The 25,382-nt window shown below is 41.8% G+C and overlaps 1 protein-coding gene across 1 annotated transcript; it reads right to left on the bottom strand.

The window, feature by feature from the left end:
• Nucleotides 1-468: 468 nt before the first annotated feature.
• On the bottom strand, nucleotides 469-23,847 carry LOC149310458 (adipocyte plasma membrane-associated protein-like). The gene is made up of 9 exons (XM_089528980.1): nucleotides 23,613-23,847; nucleotides 17,777-17,893; nucleotides 12,900-13,015; nucleotides 10,673-10,765; nucleotides 7,567-7,683; nucleotides 4,342-4,516; nucleotides 3,568-3,702; nucleotides 3,033-3,225; nucleotides 469-1,268 (listed from the first exon to the last, which is right to left on the bottom strand). The coding sequence occupies exons 1-9, from the start codon at nucleotides 23,702-23,704 to the stop codon at nucleotides 1,059-1,061; spliced, it is 1,248 nt and encodes a 415-aa protein (XP_089385106.1). The 5' UTR covers nucleotides 23,705-23,847; the 3' UTR covers nucleotides 469-1,058.
• Nucleotides 23,848-25,382: the final 1,535 nt, after the last annotated feature.

Consider the following 25,382-nt stretch of genomic DNA (forward strand, 5'->3'; position numbering starts at 1 on the left):
TTTCTGAAATACTAAACTGTCAGCATAATAGAAGCGCTTAATTTTAGATACAAAAAGCATAAAAGAAAATGTACATAAAGTAACGAAGACAAGTTGATAGTATGCTGGCAACAGCCACGGTGATAAAGTTAATAAACCTTTCAACCAACCTTGCATTTAATGCTAGGCGAGTACAACTTTTCGTGAATCCAATAGAGAAATGAAGATCTTCACAAATGGAAATAACTGATACAACAATATATATCTATCATGTTAAAAAAAAACTTCTAAAGTTAAAATGTAAAGATATGGAGACATTCTTGTGCCTAAAAGACTGTCAATAATTCAGTAACTTGCCCAGAGACAAAAGATAGCTCAAAAGACAGCTGCATTATTCTAAAGGTCATTTTTCAGCTTTAGGCAGTCATAACCAGAGTGACTTAATTTCATTTATATATCCATGAAAAAAAACCCAGCACTGACAGGAAGTGGAATTGTAACTGAGTTCAATTTATTAATACATCTATAAATGCATAGATGTTACAATATGCATGCTTTAAAAACATGCCTAGAAAGACCCAAGCTGGAAATAAATGCATGCAACATAGTTAAGACAAGCAACCTGATTTCACCAATTTCCAGTATAATAATCTGAAGTACTGAAAGCTGACCAAGTAGCTATTTGGTTGGCCAATAAAGGTATACTGGATTTTTGTTTGTACAAGTAGATATATGTACAATATCCTCCCATGGCGGAAGCAGCATGTAAAAGATGTTAGTAAATAATGTTTCACGAAGCAATTTTTCATTTACCGTAAAGAGATATAAAAAGGCCATAGAAGGCCCACCAATTCAAACGCAAATTGCACATGAAAATAGTGGATTGTGTCCACCGGTTTTATGGCATCGCATGCTGTTAATGTAAGTGGTCAGACAGTACCTTGCTACATAATAGTGCTACAGTGCTCATGACTTGACTGTGCTTTCATTCTTCTTCCTTGGCTGAAATTTGTCACTAATCCTCTTTTACCCTCTAGAGTAATTCAAGACAACAGTGGTATTGCTTTTGGCTGAGAGATTTAGACATCCTCAAGATTCAGTCTACAAATAAAAGGAGACCGGAAAGAGCCCAAATAGAGATGTCCATTATGCTCATGTGCTTCACTTATGTACGTTGCCACCATTCCATTTGGATCATGGAAGCTTCTTCTGTAGGATCCAGTATCACTTAGTTCTACAACAAGGCTATACTTCGGCACAAATTTTATCACAGTTTCTTGATTAAGCAGCTGAAACACAAAAATATCATTTTATAGACAAATGTCTTTTAGTTATAAGCATTACAAACATATTGATTGGACTGATTTCTTTTTTCTTTTTTTTTTTTTAAAGAACAATGATGTAAAAAGTCCTCTCTTCAGATATGGATAAACTGCAACTTGTTACAGTGTGCTGCATGCCATCATCAAATGGATCATTGAAGACTATGGCTGGTGTCAGAGACCACAAGCTATTTAGATCACATAATACTAAGGGAGCAGTATGTGTAAAATACAATCAAATATTACTACCATGATTATTACATTGAAATGCATCACACTGGATTGCTTTTGCTAGAGATGCAGCAGTTATCTGGCCAAGGTCTCACTTAATGAAATATTCACAAAAATATAATGTTTTGCACATTACTAGTATTGACTATAACTTCTCGTGCTCTAAAAAGTGTTCCCTATATCAGGATATGTTAATGCTTTCAAAAATCTTCACACCATTTCAACAAGCACATTATAGGTACATATATAATTTACTTATTGGCTTAAAAAATAGTAGTACAGTGGGCCCTCCCCATACGCAAGGATCCGTTCTGGACCACCACCACCTGCATATGGGAAAAATGTGTAAGCTCAAACTCCATTAGTTTGAATGGGTGAGCATGCCCATGTTCGGTGCGGCATGCACCATTCATTCCCCAGCAGCTTGACCTTCTGAATAAGGTTAAAGCCGCGTATAGTGCGCCCATGTATGGTGCGGACATGCTGTATTGATGAGGGCAGCAAGAATATTTGTTAGACTAGAAAGAAGAATGTAAAACATCTGTCCCAAGTACCTTTCCTTGCCAGCCTTCAGCAAAAGGCCTGAAAAAAAAGGCGTCATATATCAATCCCCCTGTACCCTCAGAGTCTCTAACAGTCATTGCCTCTGACAGTTCTAAGGGCTCCAAACAGTTGACATTATCTCCCAAAGCAAACCAGCAGAAATACCTGCTGGACTATGTAGAAGACTGAACAACATCTGCTCCCCAAGTTTTCCCTTTATTATCTCCATATTGGGGGAGGTAGGAGACTACAGTAGTAACACATACCGTATATACTCATGTGTAAGTCTAAAAATTTTAGTCAAAAACTGACCCAAAAAATCTGAGTCGACTTCATGGATGAGTCAATGTAAGTACTGCACTTTAACTCTCATTTTAAAAAGGAACTATCTCCTGGTTAAAGGCAAGAGTATAATCTGTCCTGAGAGCAATGACCCCTCATCCATCCATCCTTTACGGTGAGCACAAACAGTTATGCTGGAATTTTGTAAGTTCTTTGGCATTATTTTCCTTTGATTTATCCTTTAGGTCCTTTGTTACAAGCCCCTAAGTTTTACCTTCAACTTACCCATGGATCATATCAAAAACTAATTTTAGCTCCGAAACCTGCACTCGACTTATACATATGATCAACTTACAGTTTAGTGTATATGGTACCAATACTGCTGATAGTAACAAATACTCTGGTTCTGTTATTGTAAAGATAGGAACTGCTTTATAAATCATATTTTATTTGCGTGAGCCAGTTTAAGAACAATTATGGTTGAAGAATAGATTAATAAAAAAAAATATGAACTCTAAAGATATGGTTGCAGTTGGGGGTCAAGCAGAGGACCATTCTACACAAAAGCAATCTTGATTTGAAGAGTGGAATTTCCTTAATTAAAAAATTAGAGCAGATTCTAGCATGAAAACCATAAAGAATGAACACAACATTTTTAAGTTGATTTGTTTTTACCTTAAATATTATTCTTTTAATCCATGGCTTTTCAGATAAGAAATCCATCATAGAAAATCCAGGATTGGCTCGAATAGCTGACATAGCCACCCAATAACCTCCAGAGCTACTTAAACGTATGTTGTCTGGAAAGCCAGGCATATTTTCTACAAACATATCTTCTCCGCCTTTCATTAGGCCAGACACGTAATATCTAAAAAATTGAAACACATATCTTATACACCACAACAAAATTCAAGAACTGTAAAAAAATGAAGTCTGCTACTTACTAGGGGGTAAAATTGCAAGGCAAGTCATTAGATCAGAAGTGGCAGAATACATCATAGTGACTAAATACTACTGTTTATCTAAAAAGCATGGCTATTACAAAGGACTGTTATATATGAAACCAGATCCCTAGCCACCATTCCACATACATAAGCAAATCTTGCAACAAGCATATTTTTAAAAAACGTAATTATATTTAGTGCATGTGGCTAATTCCAACCATGCAAGTCTATTTGATATGCAGTAGCCCAAGCCAGCACCTGTTTACCTTCGTATCCTTGCCATGGTTGTTTCAGCCACCAACACAAAGTCTTCAGAAGGTGAAAGCTGCACTCCATTTGCAAATCTGAGTCCTCCCATCAAGACTTTCACTTCCTTGGTTACTGTGTCATATTCAAGTAACCTAAAAATATAAGAATTAAACCAGCATAAATGATGACGGTCACAAGATTGTCATGCCATTTTCCATTGTCTACAGTCCCTAACTATACAAAAATTCAGCAGCAACTATTGGGCATTATATTGTCTATTTACAAAGAGAAGGGACACACAATTCAGAAGCTAGGCAAGAAGCTAAGCAACTCTGCAGCAACTGAGGAGCATGGCCCAGTTGTTTAGGTGTCAAAAACTACTATGTTTCTTAAACTGTATTCCCAATTTAAAAAGTGAGAAAGGATGTTAAATGTACTCAGACTTTTGTGCCATCTTGAACAAGTTCTTTTTGGCATATACATTTGTACACTTGAAACCATTTAATCATATGCAAATAAAACAAATCTTTATGATGCCACAAAACTCTGTTGCTTTCACTACTAGAAGAATAATACAATCCTCCCCCTCCCCACTACAAGCCTCTGGAAATGTTCTTCTGCCAGGAGCAAATTATTATTATTTTCATCTTCAGACTTATATTGACAATGTGAACATACAGTCCTCTCATATTTTAGGCTTGCTACTCAAATACCTGTAAATTTGTAGCATTTCCTATTTTGCAACTGGTCTCTAAAACCTTTTCTACCAATATAACAATGGCTTTACTTACCGTCCATCATCTGAAGCCTCCATAATTAATAAGGAGTAGTCTTTTCTGTGCCATTTACTACTAGAGTCAGTAAAGTAGATTTTCCTGCCATCCCGAGTCAGTGTAAGGTCATTCAGAAAGGACATGTTCTTCCCCTCAATTGGAGTCTTTGAAGACACAAGCGGTATCACTTCACCTGGTCAAAGAGAGAGACAATTTTAACTCCTGTAAAACTCTGAGGAAGTGGTGTAATGGTTTGAATGTTGGACTAGGACATTGGGAGGCCAGGGTTCAAATTCCCACTCAGCCATGAAAACCCACTGGGTGACTTTGGACAAGTCACACCCTCTCAGCCTGAGAAGAAGGCAACGGTAACCCTCCCTCTGAACAAATTCTGCCAAAAAAAAGAACCCTACCCCTGTGATAGTGTCACAATAATTCATAAATGAAGGTACACCACCACAACTTAAAAACTACGGCAGACGCAGTCACTTGTATCTTTTCAACCATGAGAAAAATCACCTCTGCTTATGTATTAAATTGCAGAAACAGCAGAAAAACAATTTTATCACTATGCATTTCAAAAGCATTTTTTAAATATTTGGACTAATAAAAAGAAATATGTGTGCATATATGACAGTTTCGTTCTTAAATGAACAGTCTACATCAGGGGTAGGCAAACTTTTTCAGCCGGCGGCCGGCTTGCTGTCCCTCAGACAACTGGGGGGCCGAAGCCAAAAAATAAATAATTAAATAAATTTTAAAAAAATTAAATAAATAAATAAGCCGGGACAAATGTAGGACAACATTTTCAAATGGTGGACCCTTTTTTTAAAAAAGTGGAGGACACGCAAAAAAATTTGCTGATTTTTTAAAAAATGTTAATATAAATGCATGTTTCTGAGGCGTCTATAGACAATTGCCCCCCTTGCCCCTGAGCGCGAGAGGCCAAAGGCCCCAGCGGCAAGACCAGACTGGGGCCGGTCCCAAGGCCTTGCCGGGCCGCATCCGGCCCGCGGGCTGCAGGTTGCCTACCCCTGGTTTACATGCTAAAGTCTATGTTATCTGTTCATGTTTTTTAAAGTATACAGTATAAGGATCCACTATGCTCAGCCAGCTTCACGTATCTGTTGCAATGTTCTCTGAATCTTTCCCAGCATGAAGGAAACAGAAAGGCTAGCCTTTTTCCAAGGAACTCAAAGCAGTATTTTGCTAACATTTATACTACTTAGGTGATGACAATTAAATTGCTTTTATCTATTAAAAACTAGAAAATGAAATGTTCTGAGAAACAGCACTCAACAATATTATTTTAGACTGCCATTTAGGTCTGTTTTTCCTCTGCTTGCTCTGGGAATGGGACATAACAAAAACAAGGCAGAAAACAAAGCAGCACAAAATGAGAAGAGGGAGTAAGACCTCAAAATGAAGCTTAAAAATCTGATATTGTAGTCTTCTTCCAAAGTAACATGATCCTGTGTTAGCTTATTCACTTGTATTACTAAAGTAACCTAGAGCATGTTGTATAAAAATGTGTTATATTTCACACATTCTAGTTCTGCTCTTATTTTCTTCAAGGGGTAGCCCTCAACAAAACCTTGAATTATACTCCAGCACTATCTCTGTGTACATATGGGAGTAAGTTTACATAGGCGGGATACAAACCGCCGCTTTGCGGCGCTTTCCCGCCGGAGCCATTTGCTCCGCGCGGGAGCTGCAGCAGCCAAACCGCGCGGCTCCTGCGCGGAGCAAAAAAGAAGCTCCATTTCGGAGCTTCTTCTTGCGGCGCACTGATGACGTCGCGAAGCGCCGCTGGCGCATTCGCGACATCATAGGCGCTGCGACACGTCTGGACGCTATGCGTCCAGTACGTAAAGATGGCGGTGCCCATGTGGAAGGGGCGCCGCCATCTTGTACGTATTGTATACATACTAGGGTTAGGGGGGTGCGGAAGCACCGCCCCTTCCTAACCCTAGTACGTATACAATATGTACTATATGGCGGTGTGTATCCCGCCATAGCTTTCATGCCACAACAAAAAATATTTTACACCTTCTATAGGGTTGAGTATCTTGTGTACATCAAGTGGCAACGTTTCAGTTAAATTCATTTCAGTTCAAGGTTGCTACACAACAAAATGTGGAGAATTCAAAACTGACTCAATACCTCTGCAAGGCACTACAGCAAAGAACAAAACCTTTACCATGAAGCTTTTATAGGAGGTATATTTTTATGTTCCGATGCTGTGCCAAAAAGAAAGGAAACTGTCAACAAAAGCTTCAGTGAAACCAACTTTAAAAAGACAGCTTGTAAGGATGACATATTCAGATCTGCATAATCAGTGAAGTGATCAGATTAAAGACTTCCATTTATACATTAACAGTATAAATTCTTCTTTAATAGCTTATGCAAGCTGCCTCTGCCCAATTCCACATTTGCAGTGTGTGCACAGGTGCCGAGTGGGCTGCAGTGGGAAGGAATTGTGTGTAATTATTTCTCTGCTGATTGTAGGGATTTCTACTGCAGAACATTCAGTCTGCAGAATTTGCAGAAAAAAACAAAATATTGTACAGTGACACTCATTAGTAATCTTGGCATTTTAAATTGAACTGGACTGAATGGTGGTAAAAACGAAAGTTATATTGATGACTAGCAGAACTGAGAACATTGCTCAGGATCTCTTAGAGTAAGAGTTAAGTGACTGAAGTGATTAATACTAAGCAGACATATCATTTGCATGAGTTATCATCCAAGCTATTGTTAAGCAATTTGAGCCACATAAAATTAGGCAGAATTCCCATTAAATATATATCCAGTTACTTTAGAAGATTCAGGTTGGACAGCATTTTAGGAGGAAAGAATGACACTGGAAACATAGTATCTAGAATATATTACTAAAACATATTGGTATTTTTCTGTTTTTATAACTTTTTTCAGACTTCAGTGCTTCAAGTGTTGCAGTGTCATTTTATAGACATGAATCCATAGAATGTTCATGTGATCTTTTGACTTTTTTATCATCGATTTTTGTAAATGAGATCATAGTGAACATGTTTTGAATACGCTGCTCAGTGAAAAAGGTAAAATTAGTTTTAATTCCTAATCAGTTTCCCCAAAAATAGACACCCCACTCAAACAACGTGAGATCCAACAAAAAACGAAACAAGGCAGAGAGCCAAAAACCAAAGCAGATTATCAGAGATGCTAACAACTTACTGGGTAGGAACAACAAGAAAGAAGTCATACCTGAGACAGGATTAATTTCAAAGAGTCCATAGTAAGCGTCTGCCACAAAAAGTGTATTCTTTGGTCCTACACGGATTCCAAGAGGTCTCCCACATGCAGGCTCATCTTCTCTGCTACCTTTTAAAACACATATACTATAGGTTCATAAACAGTAATGTATATAAGAAAGTTCTATTTTTCAAACAAATCTAGTCTAGAATTTAATCTATAGAAAGACAATTTAAAACAAATATTGTGAAGAACATTCTATACCAGTTTGCTTTTGTAACACTGATGCCAAATAGTTAGAAGGGATCTCAAGGGCCATTCAGTTCAACCCTCAGTGTGCAGCAATACACAACTAAAACACTCCCAAAATATGCCCATCCAACCTCTGTGTAAAGACTTTCAAAGAAGGAGAGACCACCATTCACCCATTAGGAATTTTAGACAAATTCCAAGGCAAATATGTAACTCCATCACAGCAAAAGCAAATAATCTGTGTCCAGTTCTGGGCACAATTCAAAAAGGATGTTGACAAATTGGATCATGTACAAAGGGGGGCTGCCAAAATGGTGAAGGGCCTGGAAACCATGCCCTATGAGGAACAACTTAGGGAGCTGGGTATGTTTAGCTTGGAAAAGAGACAGTTAAGGAGTGATATAATAGCCCTGTTTAAGTATTTGAAGGGGTGTCACATTGGGGATGGAGCAAGCTTGTTTTCTGCTGCTCCAGAGAACAGGACCTGGAACAATGGATGCAAACTATAGGAAAAGAGATTCCACCTTAACATTAGGAGGAACTTCCTGACAGTAAGAGTTGTTTGACAGTGGAATATACTCCTTCAAAGTGTGGTGGAGTCTCCTTTTTTGGAGGTCTTTAAACAGAGGCGGGATGGCCATCTGTTAGGGATGCTTTGATTGCGAGTTCTTGCATGGCAGGGGTTTGGACTGGATGGCCCTTGTGGTCTCTTCCAACTCTTATGATTCTATGATCTTAAAGACTAAGATTGTGGTATCAGCTTTTGTTACTAAACACCATTTGTTTTAGAACATCTAGTTATTCTCTTTTCGTGCTGAATTCTGATAACACTCATGTTTTTGGTGCTGTTTTTAAAACAAACTCCCATCCCCAAGGCAAAATGAATTTACAGCCATAGAACTAGTAAATGCTTTAAACTCATGAGTATATAGGGCCCTCTACCGATAGTGCGAGCAACACAACAAAATTGAAAGCAAAAAAATGACACTATCTTCAATTATTTATTAATATGAGCAGCACCCTTCTCTCTGCTCAGGTCCTCCAGTTGACATTAACCCCTAACAATAAGTCACCTTTTACTGACATCTACTGGGCAAAGGCCTATTAGCTACATGTACTGGTTTTCTGCTTTTGTATTGAAGACAGAGAGGAACGAGTCCTGTAATGGGTGTATATTTAGCTTTACAAATGGTAAGACTGCTTTATTGGTTGCCATGAGTCTATTGTAATTTGTTGTATTTTATTGTTGTAACCCGCCCAGATTCTTCATGATTGGGCAGGCTAGAAATAAATCTATTATTATTATTATTATTATTATTATTATTATTATTATATCTCGAGCCTGAAATTGTCTGTACTGCTGAAGATTTCCAACTTGACAAGTGAAAAGTGCTGTCACAAAGCAAATGTGTTGTCCCTCTCTTATGTTCCTTGATTTGTGTTTGAACAGTACGTTTAGTGGTCCCTATGTAGACTTGTCCACAGCTGCATGGTATATGGTAAACTCCTGCAGCTGTGAGAGGGTCTCTCCTGTCCTTCATAGGGACCTAAGTCGACATAGGAACCACCAAACACAGTGTTCAAACACGAATCAAGGAACATGAGACACTGCAGACTGGGTCAGCCAGAAAAATCAACAGTAGCAGAACACATTATAAACCATCCTGGGCATAAAATGCTGTTTGAAAACATTGAAATTCTGGACCATGCCAACAACTATCAGGTCAGAATGCACAGGGAAGCCATTAAAATCCACAAGCACCTGGACAACTTCAACAGGAAGGAAGAAGCCTTTAAAGTTAGCAAAGTTTGGCTACCAGTCCTGAAAAACACGAAAATCAAGACCCAGAAAATGCAAATGACAACCACCCAGGGTCAGGGGTTTTCCCAGCAGACAGTGGATCTCTAATTAAACAGACACAATTCCTCTTTACATATCCACCCACCCTGAGGCCTTGCCATTCAATAACAGAACAACTGATTAACATGGAAACCACTCCTTCCAACCCAGGGTCACACAGTATACAGATACCCACTCATTTCCATGGTAGCATTCTCTCAGGAACAAACTCTTCTAGAATATGGCCAGGTGGCCTGAAAAACCCACAAAAAACTATGGATGCCAGCCATGAAAGCCTTCGGCTTCACAATGTTTCTTTTTAAGGTATCTCAAATTTGATTAAAGGAGTTGAGAAACTTTCCTGTTCCATCAGTAGCCACATGTTTGGGAGAGCATCAGTTTACTAAGTACTTGGTGCATTCTTGCTTCCATCAGCAGCACCTAAGCATCCCATTGCCCTATTCACTCTTCACTAACCCTTGTACCACTACAGGATCAAAGCTCTGTCCTCCCTTGGGCTCTCTCTGCCTCCATTTCAAGCTCAGACACATAACTTTAAAGCAAAGTCCTTTGTGAGTAATTTGAGCTACACCTGAGCCAGACAAACCCACCTGGCAAGAAATTTAATGAGGCATTAAGATCAGACTGGCAAGAAATACAGACTGGCAAGAAATACTAACACTTGCTTAATGGAAAATGTGTAGTTTCCTAACCAGAAGTGTTATTAGTATACACAAAGATATTCTATTCTTAACTATAATCTATTTAACTGTTTGCAGAGCTTGTATACTAAACTTCTATAAGGCCTCATATGTCAAAAGTGGATTTCCACTTCTACAGAAAAACACTATACTTATTTTTTTCCATATTGAAAAATATCACTAGTACACGTTCAAACAAGTTAGGTACTACATATATAGGTGAGACCAATATATAGTGTGTGTGTGTGTGTTACAGAGAGACAGAGAGACATCAGTGTATAATTGTGATCACAATAACAGCAATAAATAAGTGGTGTTGACTTACTACAAGGACCATGGCCAAGTCGGGCTAATGTGTGTATTTCCCCATTTTCAATCCTCAGAATTTTTCCATCAGCAGTACCAGTGAACAGTATTTCTAAGAGAAAAAAGTGGCAAGGTGAGAAAAATTCAGGATGTTGAGAGTATTAACTCGTGAATCCAATTTTGGGAGAAAGGCAGGATATAAATCACATAAACAAACAAATAAAATGTAACAGCCTTCCACAAAACTTATGAAGTGTATATGTCATGTTAAAACAAAAGCTGTCCTCAGATATTCAGACTAGAAGATATCCACTGGTCAAAGCTACATGGGCATTCCCTAGTTTGCAACTAACTCAAGTCAGCGGTCAGAACAGGTTTCTCTGAGTGGTCACTTACTGTTCTTGCTCCAATGATAGCCAACATACAGCAAATACTATCCTAAATACCCTAAACTGTCATCGTCCAGCCTGGAGGGAGTGAGGGGGCGGGCCCAACGCCATCGGGACTGCCCTCAAGAGAAAGAGCCCTCCCTCTATGACAACTGCTATTGTCCAGCCTGGAGGGAGTGAGGGGGCGGGAAGGGGATAATTTTGAATTTTTTATTGTATTCTGTATGTATTTTTATTACTGTAACCCACCTGGATTTCTTGGGATTGGGAGGGCTATAAATAAATAATTTATTATTATTATTATTATTATTATTATTATTATTGGCACCAGATCCTGTCTGATTTGGAAGCTAAGACTTGCTGCTGATGTGATGTTGATGGAAATTGATGAATATATTTGTTACAAGAAAAAAGTTAGTTAAAGAATGCAACAATTGCAAACTGTAAATTAGCTGTGTTGGCTAGAATGAATTGATGCTTTGAAGGCACTTGTTCTTAGGGTATTAACCATTAGGGAAAGCATACTTCCAAAGAATCACACTTTTCTGCCCATGGAAGGTTGGTATATTTATTTTATTTTATTTTGCACTGCGTTCACCATGCATAATGGATCATAGAATTAAATGCTATGAGAGCATCTATTTAATAATAATAATAGTATTTATTTATAACCCGCCTCTCCCTGTGTTGGATCAAGGTGGGTAACAGCATATAAAAGAGAAAACAGTAAAATCAAAGGCACAGAAACGGTAGATAAAAGTGCACTAGACTCCAGATTCCCACTCCCTCCCCCCCCTCCCTAAAATTAACAGTAAAAGCAATTCCCAAACAATAGGCAATAAAATCAGTAAAGAACGAATCAGTCTGAAGAGAATAATTTAAGCAAGTGGGGAGTGAGATTAGGGGATCAATTTGGGAAGGCCCGCTGGAAGAGATCTGTTTTTATTGCATTTTTATATCTATTTTTTTTCAAGCTGTGGATGCTTGAATCCATTGATAAAGAATGTATAGATATGGAGGTCAAATTGTACACTGTGTTGGACAAGAAGAACTGGATTTACATTTCTGCTCATTTGTGAGGCTCATGGGGTCAGTTATTATCTCTCAAGCCTGATTTTGTTCCCAGGATCGTTGCAATGATAAAGTGAGTCCACCCCATGAAAGTACTTTTGAGCACCTTGGAGGAAGGGCAAGATATAACTAGTTGGGAGACCACTGATGAATATCAAGTGCTATAGATTATTTCAGAGGAAGTACACACACAGCAGAATCAATAGTCTATCTTGGTAAAGCAAGCTACGTTCACAGACAATGGCAAATTCTCTATTAACTATACACTATATGTTAAGTGTCGATCTTTTCTGTACTAAATATTTAATCTGTCACTGCACTATTACATTAATTATTTGAGAAACCCGCTGTATCGTGATTTGGATGAGGATTATAATAGCATTTTATTCAATTTTATTGGTAATAAACAGGAGCTACGGAGTGTTTATAGTAATACTAAATCACTTGGGGAAAGCAAGACAGATCTCCCTGATTTGCTACCCTCCAAATATTTTGGACTCCCATCAGTCCCAGTAAACAGTGATGATGGGGATCGTAGTTTAAAAATTCTGGAGAGCACTAAGTCAATGAAGCAACCTTAAAAAAAACCAACCCCCCCCCCAAAAAAAACCCCAGAAGGCTACTTTTGTGTACTCAAGAACTTACATTGGACTCAAAATTAAAGCATTAAGATGCAAATGCAGAATCCTTTACATGCAGCATGGAGAAGGCATTTCTGGAAAGTCCTTAACTGTGGAGCAACTCTTAAACAAACACCATAAATCTCCACCAGTTGCATGTGCTTACCGCCAATATTTGCAATTGACTCTGGACCAACAAGCTGATTTTCAAATAGCCTTTCTGCTTGTCGGAGTTTGAAGTTTGGTTCTAATGGGCCAGTGAGAACAGGGGGTTCTTTGAAGCTAGAAGAAAAAGAGGAAATTCCATCAATAGTCTTCTAAGTCTAACTCAAGTGCTCTTGAGTAATATGGAACAATTTCTTCAGTAACAAAGTATGCAAGCATTATCGTATATACTGGTCTATTAGTAAAAACATTTATGGAAAAAAAACCCTAATCCTAAAAAACCTGGGTCGACTTATACACAGGTCAATACAGTAATGGTGATAAAAAAAACGGCAGAAGTGGCTGTTTGGGATTTCCAGGCAATGGCAGTTAGAGCAACATTTCAAGGCTCACCTCCACATCCAACAGACAGACCCACAGAGACGAGAAGCCCTACTGGTGCAACTAGGAGGGCTATGGCTAGGTTTGTGACCATACTTTCTGAGGATGCCTTGTGGGATCCAGATCTGGAGTGGGTACTTGGGAACCCGGCAAGGGCAGCTTGACAGGCTTTGGTGGGGTGCAGGGGCAAGGCAACCCCAGACCAAGCCTCTTTGGTGCCTGAGCCACTCTGTTGCCAGGGAACATAGCAAGCCCATCTATCCTGTGTGGTCCTCCTGCTTGGCAGTCCTCAGTGGGGATGGGACAAAGCGGCCTCAGAAGACACCCTCCGGAGGACAAGTATGCTGGCTGGAGGCTTCCAGGTGTCCTCCGGGTCCTCCAGAGCTGTTTCTTCCCATCCCCACCAAGAGCCACCAAGCAGGACTCCCGCACGGGATGGATGGGCTCACCACACTCCTCCAGGGACCCCGCAACAGAGCCACTTCCCTCAGGCCCACCTTCTGCCTCCTGGCCTCAGAGCAGAACCAAGCAGCAGGGTGGAGGAAGCCTGGCAGGAAGGACAGCTGGGGGATCTCCCATCAAGGAAGCAAGGGCACGAGCCCAGCCTGGCCAAGCTGGTAGGGAGGGCGGCCGCTGAAGATGATGGTGCTGCAGTCACTGGAGCAGAGCCTCCTTCACCAGTGAAGTGGAGGCAAGGAGGACTGCCAGGAACAGCCAAGCACCAGCTTGGGTCCCTGCCTAAGGGTGGCCAAACTACAGCCTAGAGGGTAGCAGGAGTGGAGAGTGCAGGAGGGAAGGATTCCCACCCTCCATCACTTGCCTGGCTCTATTTCTTTTTTTCTTTAAAAAAGAAAGAAAGAAAAAGATTCCCCAGCAGCAAAATGGCTCAGGCACCGAAGAGGCTTGGCCTGGGGTTGCCTTGCCCCCACACCCCACCAAGGTCTCCCAGGCTGCCCTCGCCTGGCTCCCAAGCACCTTCTCCAGGTCCCAATCCCACGACACATCCTTTGACAGTACAGCCTCAAACTGAGCCACAGATCTCCGCAGCCTCAACAGCCGCCCCGAAGACCACACCCCAGCAGGAAGAATGGAAGAGAAAGTGGCAAGGAGACAGAGTGGAAGGTGGGAGGTCTGTAGAAGCCATCCTCAACTTATCCACGGGTCATTACAAATTCCCTAATGTTGGCTCCATAATCTGTCCTCAACTTGAGGTCAATTTACAGTCGAGTATATATGGTAATATATTTTCAGAACACCATAACTAATTTTTCTAGGTGCCACTTGTTTAATCTAGTGCCTTCTACACACAGCGACAGCTGTATCAACTCAGAGATAAAGCACATTACATGGATTAACGATTTGGAAGCTAGTTTGCAGAAACTGTTTGGCAGCCATTAATAACCAGAGCTTGGGAAAGTTCATTTTTGGACCATAAATCCCAGAATCCCCCAGATAGCATTATCACTGGGCACTGTAGTCCAAAAGGTAACTTCTCCAAGCACAAATAATGATAAAATGATTTAGGAAGTCCTGGTGATGCAGTGGTTAAATGCCAGTACTGCAGCCACAAGGCTGTGAGTTCAATCCCAGGCAGGGCTCCAAGGTCCACTCAGCCTTCCATCCTTTCATAGGTTGGTAAAATGAGTACCCAGCTTGTTGGGGGCAATTGGCTTACATATTGTCAATCACTTAGAAAGTGCTAGTTCACTGGCAGGCAGTATAGAAATGTAATTGATATTGTTATTCCCTGGTGTATGGAACTGTTCCAGTTAATCCAAGTATAAACCATCTACCATAACCACATAAGCAGTCTGAGTCACATCTCAACAAGACAACCTTTCTGCAATAAGTTAAAACACAATTTCAACCAAGGCCCAAGTTCTGTAAACATTCAACCAAACCATGGAACCCAAATCAACTTAAACTAGCATGTCACAAAGTAATAGAAGAAAAGAAACAAGCAGAAAGAATAGGCTACAGCCAATTAATCCAAGAGAGACTGAGTATCCAGATCTGTAAATGATTGCATGTTTCAAATTAGCCCAACATGTTTCAACCAAGAAATACTGGTGATCTAGCACTCTTCTTGGGCTGCTAAAAACCAAGGAGGGGAGACAATACATTTGCAATATTAATTATAGGCATGTGTGTGGTATGTGTGGATACATGTCTCATATCACTATTACATATAAAAATACATCAATTAAGAAATAGTACATTTAAAAGGTAAAACTGAATACAGTTGACACCTTACATTCGCTGGTTTCCTTTCACAGATTTGATGATTCATGGATTTGATTAATATATCCTCTCTGGGTATTTCTAGGTCCCCCAGAGAGATTCTATGGTCAACTTCCAGCAGAAGTTGAACTCAGTCATGCTAGCAAACCTAGAGATTCCTAGAGAAGTGTTCATTTTGTTTTTAAGAAAATAGCATTTGTGATTTTAATTCTTATTGTTATTTATTTATATTTTTATGAAGTTTTCACACTTTTGCATGGGTCAGTCAAGCACTAACTCCTCAAATGTAAGGGTTGTCTGTGCCTATAATATTTACAAAGCAAAATGAAAATCAGTTACAGAGATTTCAAAAATGTATTTCCCACATGTCTGCCAATTTAGAGTTCCCAGAGCAACAGGCAAAGCATTATAGCTCTGGCATTTTTTTCTCTCCATTGTGTACCAAGGCCAAACTAATAGTAATAACCTGGCAGGAGGGAGGTATCTTAGGGAATATGTAAACACCTGAACTTTAAAGTAGATTGTTTACTGCAGCTCTGCATTTAGAAAAGCTGGAAAAATAGCTCAAGCAGAATCACATCTGCAGATGCATAGGTATCTAAGACCATAAAGTTAGTGAGTTAGTGACTGAGCTAGAATATAAATATGAGCCCAGGGCTATGTAGAGATATGAAAGCAAGGGTGGGGGAAAGGAGACTGGGGGGAAACTTAGCCCAGAAGACTTTTCATTAATTTTTCCAATGAGAAAAAATAGAAATCAAGTACTACCATGAGATAAATTTACACCTTTTCAGTCAAAATAATACTATGTTTATTATGTATGAGGAGGCATGAGGGACTGTCACAAGAGTGAGGTGCATTCCAATTACCAGTTCCAGTCATAAGTTGACCCTTGGCACTGAATCAGAAGTTGACTTCAAATCTATGAAGGAACATATAATTTCCACAACAGAGGCCATGAGTATTTTTCATCCAGATGATAAAGCCATCATAAAATAGTCTGATGCTAAGGCGTGGTATAGACCGCCCCTTTGGGGCAGCCTGCACCCACCCCTTTTTTTGCTGGGCTGGGGGCAGGGCAGCCTCACCGGCACTTTTGGGGACCATGGAGAAGCAGCATAGAGGTGTCCTTGGGGTTTCATGCCCCAGGACACCCTGACAGGTGCAGCCATGATAGAAAGGGGCCGCCTGGCCCCATTCTCCCATGGCTTCGTTCCCGCAGCTCTCTGGTTGCCTAGAGCAGCTCCTTTGTTGCGGTGCCGCAACCAGGAAGTGGCGCCGTCATGACGCCACTTCCTGTGCATCATGTTTGGGTACTAAGCAGCACCACTGACATCATGGTGCCCCCCGTGTGGACGGGAGGCCACCATAATGCCATTGCCACCACGGACTAGGGTTAGGGAGCGTGCGGATGGTGCACGCTCCCTAACCCTAGTATCCCCACCTCCACGCCCCATTTTGCATGTCTGTATTGGGCTAAATTATTTCTAAAGCTCACTTATAATTCAGAGCATAAACGACTGATTCCCAAAATTGGGGGTAATGCCACCATTGGGGTGGGGGAAAAGATCCAGGAGGGCAGTGAGGAAAATAGGGGCAGTAGGGGGCCGTTTACCAAAGTACTGGTGTGCAAGAAAGACAAGGGGAACCAGCAGCCTTTAGGGTTATGGTGGGGATCTCTGATGTCACTAGAGGGATCCAGTGGTTCAGACCACATCAAGTGACACCCAAGAGAGGGGTGTCACCCACTGAGGTAGTACACCCCAGGGAGGTATGGCTGCATTCTGGGTCCATGGTCATGCAGGACTTGGAAGGCCAGGGGGCTGCTGAGAGTGCTGAGCACACCCCATCTCGCTGCTGTAGCGCCAGAGGCCCTGCTCCCAGAATCCCCACCTCCACACACTGGGTGACACCAGGTGACACCACAATTGGGGATGACGGGTTAGAGCATGTGGCAGCGGTAGCAAAAAGGAGATTTCGCATTTGCTTAAGCTTTGCCGGGACTTGGCTGGCAGGTGGCAGCTGTGGGAGCACTCTAATATGGAAGAACACACCACATCTAAAATGGCAGCATTTACTTGTTTTACTTCACCAATCTTCTTTGCAGATTCTCTAGTCCAGAAGAAGTAGTGACATTTATTTTTATACCTAAGAGAATCTGCATCCCTTTAACAATACTGTATAACAAAGCGTTCAATGAAATACATAAATACAGACGCTAAATCCTAAATTCTAACATCATATGTAAGTACTCACCTAATAGGCTGAGGCTCAATTGGACAATCCAGAAGAAGTATTGCTCCAAATAAAGGAATAATTAGTGATACAGCTAGAGTCATAAAAGTCACACGGAACACTTTGTTGCTGTAAGTACTGCAACAAAAAATAAAAACAAAAATTAGAATTTCAGTGTATCAGTAACAGCAAATCTTACAATAAAACTGCCCATCCATATCAGGATAAAGTTACACTAGCCTATGAATGTATGACAGCTACATGGTGCAAATAGTTACTAGGATAAATGTGCAATAGTTGTATATACACAAATATGCATCTATGTACATGCTTTTGCAGAAGAATATAGGTTTTTTTCATATATGAACAGTGATATTATTTGTAGACTTGAGCCTACTTTCTCAGATGAATAAGGACCTCCATGCATCTGTGGAAGTAGGCTCAACTCTACAAAAGCTCATGCTACCAGCTTCTTTCTTTCAATTGTCTCAAAGATGCTACAAGATCCCTTTTCATATAAAATAAGTTATTCTGCATTCACTGTGTGGCTCCTCTGCTGCTGTTTATTGGAAAAGCAATTTCTATGCAGGCATGTATCTGCTTTAAAAAGATGAAGGATAAGTAAGTAAAAGAAGCACTGAAGTTCTGAGGATGAAGCCAGATTAAACTTTCCTTTCTTAGGGTAAAGGTTGCATTTCTGACCCTTACCTATCCTTTTAATTACCAACAATGAATGACTGACAAAAGGAAAAGGAGGCAAAGAAAACAAACAAATCGAACTTGATCTTCATCTTCTACGATATTTTTCAACTGACCACACAGAAATATTATTGCACTGCCTTTGACAATATTCCTGAAATATATCTATGGAGTCCCACACCAATAATCCAAAATCTTAATTGAAAGCAGTGGATTTCCCCCTTAGGAAATAAGTCTTCTAAAAAAATCTCCTTCCTAGTTATTTAAGAGACTTAATGGCCTTAGGAACTGGCAACATTTGAACAGTTTTTAAGTGCAGTGAAGAAATCCTATCACAGACAAAAAGATGCAGTTGTTCCAAGACATTATAATAGTATCCCTGCTTTTTCAGTAATGTGTCTAATCTGAAGACCACCAACAGAAATGGACTTGGAGAGGCCAATTCAGGCAGAAGGATGAAAATGGAGCATTACAAATGCATCCACAAGTTTGGCCCATTCACACTCAAAGAACAATACTAACCAGCACCACAAGAACAGATTCATAACATTTCTCTTGAGAGCTATTTCTGTGCTTGGTGCTCAGGTGTGCTTGGCTGGGCTGCAAATATCATTAGGCAGCTTTCTCCAAGCCTCCCTCAGTCTCATCTTAAGCTTTCAACCCGTCATTAAAATGCTGCATTGAGAGAGCACAGGAAATATAGAATTACAACTGCATGCTCAGGAGCCAATGTAACAGGTTTATTAAATTCTGCATTTTAAATCTTTTCAAAGTATTGCCTTCACAACATGGAGTCCCCAATAACTACTACTACTTTTTTTACCAAAACAAGGTTAAGATGCAGCCCTAAAGTTGGTATTGTAAGCTCTCTTGCTTGAGAATAAGACCTGTGGACTCTAGTTAAATACACCAAATAGGACAAAACCTTTAGGTTAATAACTTACTGGCTGCAATAATTCCCTTTGGACAAGAAAAACAAAGAAGTGTGAAAAATGCCTTAATATGGACCAAGAAATGCTTAAGCTTTTAAATCAAATATAACCTTCAGACTTTGAATGTTGCTTAAAAATGCTGCTGCTTAAATAGGCCTCATCTGCTAAAAGCAAATTAATTGGGAGGATAGAGTTCCCTGGAATGATCACATATCTGAAATTGTAGTTTTGATAAAAAAAACAACCTCTTTCCTCTCATATTGGAAATCCCCAAATCCCTTTATTTTGGTGACTAAATTTGGCATTTTCTATAGTGGATCAAAACCTCATTAGCCATGTCAACCATACAACATCAGCTGTTGGTTATGTCATTGTTATGTGCATTCAAGTCGTTTCTGACTTATGGTGACCCTAAGGCAAACCTAACATGGGGCTTTCTTGGCAAGAGCTGTTCAGTGGAGGTTTGCCATTGCCTTCCCCTGAGGCTGAGAGACTGTGACTTGCCCAAAGTCACCCAGTGGGTTTCATGGCTAAGTGGGGAATCGAACCCTAGTTTCAAGAGTCATAGTCTTTCTAATCCAACATTCAAACCACTATGCCACATTGGCTTCTAATAGATTGTTTATTCACTATCAAAATCCCAGCATGACTAAAAACCCTGTCTCCAGAACCTTAAGGACTAGCCAGCCTATACTGGCAATGACAAAGAATTTTGACTCAATATAAACTAGCTGGATTCTAGTGCAAACATCTCCTTCACTCCTGCTTGACTCCTCTCACTGACTCTGAAATTTATTAGACTCTTTTTGCCTTCACAGCCATCTCTCCTTGCAAGAATGCCAAGTTTTATGAACAGTAAAGTATACTAAATGCAGCTTCTCGTACTAACAGTAAGTAGCATTTAATACTGAAATTGTGTAACAGCCCAGAGGGAAATGTCTTGTTCTCAAAGCTGCACCTTCATTGCAATTTCTGCAATAAGAAAAGGCATTCTGAAGTTTAAGTCACATTTTAGCTATTCATAAACATCTATTAAAAGTAGTTTTAAGATCTTTCCTAGCTAAGTATTTGACCAACGATGTCTTCAAGAGTCTGCACAACCTCCCATGTTTATTCAGAAGTAAAACCCATCAGTCAGGAGACGTCTTGCTGGTGTTGTGTGCCTTCACATCATTTCTGACTATCATGGGGTTTTCTTGGCAAGATTTGTTCAGAGGAGTTTTGCCACTGGCTTCTCCAGAGGATGAGAACTTGTGACATGCCCAAAGTCACCCAGTGGATTTCATGGCCAAACTGGAAATTGAACCCTGGTCTCCAGAGTCCTAGTCAGGAGGACTTACCGTATATACGCATCTGTAAGTCTAAAAATGTATGCCCAAATACTGACCCCAAAATCCCAGGTCAACTTATTTATGGGTCAGTATGATAATGTGATAGAAGCTCTTGCAGATTTCCCCATGCGGTGGAAGATAGTTTCTTTTTCTCTTAAGCCAAGCAGAAAGAGTCCTGAGTGATTAATTGCTTTTAAATAAATAAACAGAGACCCTCTCCTGCCCACAATGGCCGGCTGAAACCAACATTGAAACAAGTCAGAGTCTCTCTTTCTGAAGGCACACATACACACACTGAAGGAGCCTCCAAGATTTACCCTTGACTTATCCACGGGTCATGGCAAAATGCATGATTTTGGCCCCCAAACCTGCTCTCGACTTCTACATGAGGTCGACTAATAATTGAGTATATAAGATATTCTTAAATAAATGAGCACACACCCAACACCTACCTAAGGCTGGGGAACTCTTGTCATAAAGATTTCTGAACTCTCCCTTCCTAACCTCTTACCTAGTTTACTTGTACCATCGGGCTGCACTGCTTGTTTTTAGTGGTGAAACCCTGTTTCAACACCAGGACACTGACCACACCTCCCTCCTCCATGCACAACCAACTACTACACATCTACAACTGAGAAACGGTGTAGTCTGGCCAATCTGTTGCAATTTTATTACTATATTTTTATTGACTTTGTTGTAAAATCATTGTTTCTGTTTGCACAGCACCAAGGTTTCTGACACTTACAGACTCCAATAATATTTTTTAAAAGCCACATTAGATTACACACACACACACACAAAGAATGCCAGTGTGGCCAATGGTTTGAGTGTTAGACTAGGACTCTAGGGTTTGATTCCATGTTTGGTCATAAAACCCATTGGGTGCTTTGGGCAAGTCATATTCTCTCAGCCTGAGGGGAAAGCAATGGCAAACCCTATCTGAATAAACTTGCCAAGAAAACCCCATGGCAGATTGAACTTAGGGCCACCGTAGGTGGGAAATAACTTGGAGACACACAACAACAACAACTAACAAGAACAATGCATATAAAGGGGTGCACTAGGGAGAAATGCAAACAGGCACTAATGAAATGTCAGATACACTTTGTTGTTGTTGTCGCGTGCCTTCAAGTCATTTCTGACTTATGGCAACCCTAAGGCAAACTTATCACAGGGTTTTCCTGGCAAGATTTGTTCAGCAGAGGTTTGCCATTGCCTTCCTTATTTCATATTTTTCCTTGCAGCCTGGAGAGAGCAAATAGTTGTTATTATGTCTGTTGTTACAGTTGAGAAAAAATTATAATAGATCAGAGAGGCCTTTGAGACAGGTTCGAGCCCAGGAACCTCTTGTGGTTCATCCTTTCCCTTTGCCTGTCCGGTTTAACCAAGAGGAACCCCCTTTAGGCATGTTAGTCCTCAAGATAAGTCCTTCCCCAGAGGGGCGGTTGGGGGGGAATAGAGGGAAGAAGCTGCACTGGCCTAAGCCAGTTCCCTCAGCCCAGCCTCACCTGAGCAGACAACAGGGAAGCCTCTCTCTGGGGCCTAAATACCCTCAATGCACCATATGATCCGGCCTGGTCTTGGAGGCTTTGCAATGGCAGCCCTGGTTAATACTTGGATGGGAAGCTGCCAGCAAAGAGCAGGGGCTGTAGGCTGTATTTCAGAGGAAGGAACTGTCAAGACCAACTCCAGGGATTCCTTGCCTGAGAAAAACCCTGCAAAATTCATGGGGTCACCATTAAGTCAACAGCAACTCAGTGGTCCCTCCACATTCGCTAGGGTTAGGGGCAAAGGGCCTCCTTGAATGTGGAAAAACCACAAATAAAAGCCACTATCCTTTTTTCCTGTGAGGACATCTCTCTAGGAATCTCCAGGTCCTCCAGTGCACCTGCCAAAAGTTGATCACAGAGTCATGCTGGAAGACCTACAACAGATGCCCAGAGAAGTGTTTTCTCTGGGAACTTACAGGTTCTCTAGCACAACTCTATGGTCAGCGTCTGGCAGAGTTGCACTGGAGGAGGTAGAATAGATATTCCCAGAGAGAATATATTAGTCAAAACTGTGAATAATCAAGTCCGGAAAAGTCAAAACCACAAACGCAGAGGGCCAACTGTACGCACAATACACAAGGCAGACCTTTAGCTGGTGACCCTACAGACCAGGGCTTCTCAACCAGGGTCCCCTGGAAGCCAAGCAATGCATCTAAGTGGCTTCCTGAATAAAAAGGGGAACCTGCCTGATCTTGGATGCTAAGCAGGGCCAGCCCTGGCTACTACTTGGATGGAAGTCTGCCAACAAAGACCCAGCGTTGTAGGCTGCATAAGAAAACCTATGAAATTCATGGGGTCGCCATAAGTCAACAGGCAACTTGAAGGCACAATGCACACATACCCTCACAAGACAGATCCTACAGTGATCTTATAGACCAGGGATTCTCAACCATGATCCCCTGGAAGCCATGATACAATGGATCTCAGTTGCTTTCTGCTTAACATGGTCAGGGTCAGCTCTGGCTGCTACATGGATGAGGAACTACCAATGAATGCCAGGTGCTGCTGCTGCAGGAGATACACAGGGCCAGTCAAAAATCATGGTGCAAAACTGCATAAAATCGGGGGGGGGGGGGGTTGCCATTAGCCGGCAGGTAACGTTAAGACAGACACAGGCCGCATCCACACTGGAGAAATAACCCGGTTTGGTACCGCTTTAACTCTTTGTCTGGCTTAAGGCTATGGAATTCTGGGAGTTGGAGTTTGTTGTGGGGCCCAGAGCGCTGGGCCCCACCATAAACTCCAACTCCCAGAATTCCATAGCAAAGAGACAGACAAAGAGTTAAAGCGCTGCCAAACCGGGCTATTTCTCCAGTGTGTTCAAGAAAGGAAGGGAGGGCTCCACCTGCCGCTCTTGCTCTCCTGCGCAGTGTTGTCCTCGGTGACCACTTGCGGGCGCAGAGGGCGGCGCTGCCGCAGGCCTTCCGCCTCATTCATCTTCCCTGGGCCCCTTCTCGGCGCGACGAGGGACAACCACCGCGATCGCCCTCCGCCGCAGCAATAGCAGCGCCACAGAGAGAGCAGGCCTCCCGCCGCCACCGCCTCCCGCGAGGCCCCGCCCACTCCGTGCGCCCAGCCAATGGCCGCCACGCCCCAGCCCCTGCCCCTCCTTTGTAACCGCCCCCCAACGGTCGCTCCTAAGCCCCGCCCCCAGCTCCTCGGCGGGCCAATCGCAGCTCGGAGAGTCAGAAACCCGCCCCGCCCCCAGACTCCACAAAGCAGCCAAGCCCCCATGGCTAGAGTCTCTCAGTCCTAGGCCTCTGCTCTGTTTGTTACTGGGGCAGTCTTAGCCCCTTCCTTACTTCGCAAAATAAAAGTCCCTCCATTGCATTCTCCAGTCCTTGCCTGCCCCGCCCTCTACGTCTTCTTCCCCATTCACTCTTTCTATGAACGGCTCCCTGTTTTCCCTTCTAGTTTGACAGAGAAGTCTCCCTCATAGCTAGCATTTCCCACTCATAGGCTCCTCTTCCTATTTGGCAGAATAAGCTCCCTCACAGCTAGTATTCCCCTGTCATAGGTTTCCCCTTTTTATCAAAGGCACTTCTCCCTGTCTAACAGACAGAATAGTCTCTCCTCTCCTTAGTATTTTCCTGCCATAGGTTCCCCCTTTATGAATAGGCCCCTGTTCTCTCCTTCCTACTTGACAGACTACTCCCCCTCCTTAGTAGTTTCCTGTCACGGACTTCTCCCTTTTTATTAATAGCTCCTCCTCCTCCTTCCCACTTGACAGACTAGTACTCTTCCTTATCCCACCCCGACCCTTTATATAGCTCCGACTCGTCCAAAGGCCACGCCCCCAAGCCCGCCCCTTAGGGCTACCTGTCCAATAACCGTGCGTTCTTTGGGGGCGGGGCCGAGAGAACATACCACGCCCCCTTGCGGAAGAGAAGGAAGCAGGCGCAGCGCGTGGTTTTGCTGGGAGGAAGAGGCTGGAGCTTGAGTGAACCCAAAAAGGGAAGGTTTTAATGGACGGTTTGAGTCCCCTGTTAGGCGGAAAAGGGGGTATAAGTAAAGGAACCAGGAGAAAACTAGCATTGGGAAGGGCAAAGTGCAAAGATATCAAACTGAACACCCACATTAGGACTGTCCAGGGCGGCCACTGTGTTTCCCATCCCCTTGTACGGATGTGTGAGCTGGACAGTGGATAAAACTGGTGGAAAGAAAGTAAAGCTCATCTGAGAGGCAGTGCTGGAGAAGAGAGAAAGTCAGCGTGGGATAGTGGTTTAAGTACTGGACTGCAACTCTCAAGCAAGTCACACTCTCTCAGCCTCAGGGGAAGGCAGTGGCAAACCTCCTCTGAACAAATCTTGCCAAGAAAACCCCATGATAGTGTTATCTTAGAGTCAACATAGCTCAGAAACATTTTGAAGGCACACAACAACAACAAGCTGGAAAAGAGTGCTAAGAGTAATGTGGATGACCAAAAACCCAAACAGTTGGATCCTAGGATAGCATAGGCCTGAGCTCTTCCTAGAAGCCAAGATGACTAAAGATGCCATATTTCAGCCGCATCGTGAGAAGAGATGATTCACTGGGGAAAAATAATGCTAGGAAAGGTGGAGGACAGTAGAGGGGAAAACTACATGCCAGATGTATAGACTCAATCAAGGAGGCC

Source organism: Sceloporus occidentalis, unplaced genomic scaffold (genome assembly GCF_023333645.1).
Source record: "Sceloporus occidentalis isolate IW3139 unplaced genomic scaffold, rSceOcc1.0.p SCAF_6, whole genome shotgun sequence".
NCBI classification, from domain to species: domain Eukaryota; kingdom Metazoa; phylum Chordata; class Lepidosauria; order Squamata; family Phrynosomatidae; genus Sceloporus; species Sceloporus occidentalis.

Coding starts and splice junctions, on each gene's coding strand:
- LOC149310458 (XM_089528980.1), bottom strand. CDS start 23,704: ATGAATGAGGCGGAAGGCCTGCGGCAGCGCCGCCCTCTGCGCCCGCAA. Junction 10,766..12,899: donor GTCAATTGCAAATATTGGCG/GTAAGCACATGC, acceptor TTTTTCTCTTAG/AAATACTGTTCACTGGTACT. Junction 3,226..3,567: donor ACCATGGCAAGGATACGAAG/GTAAACAGGTGC, acceptor TCAATTTTTTAG/ATATTACGTGTCTGGCCTAA.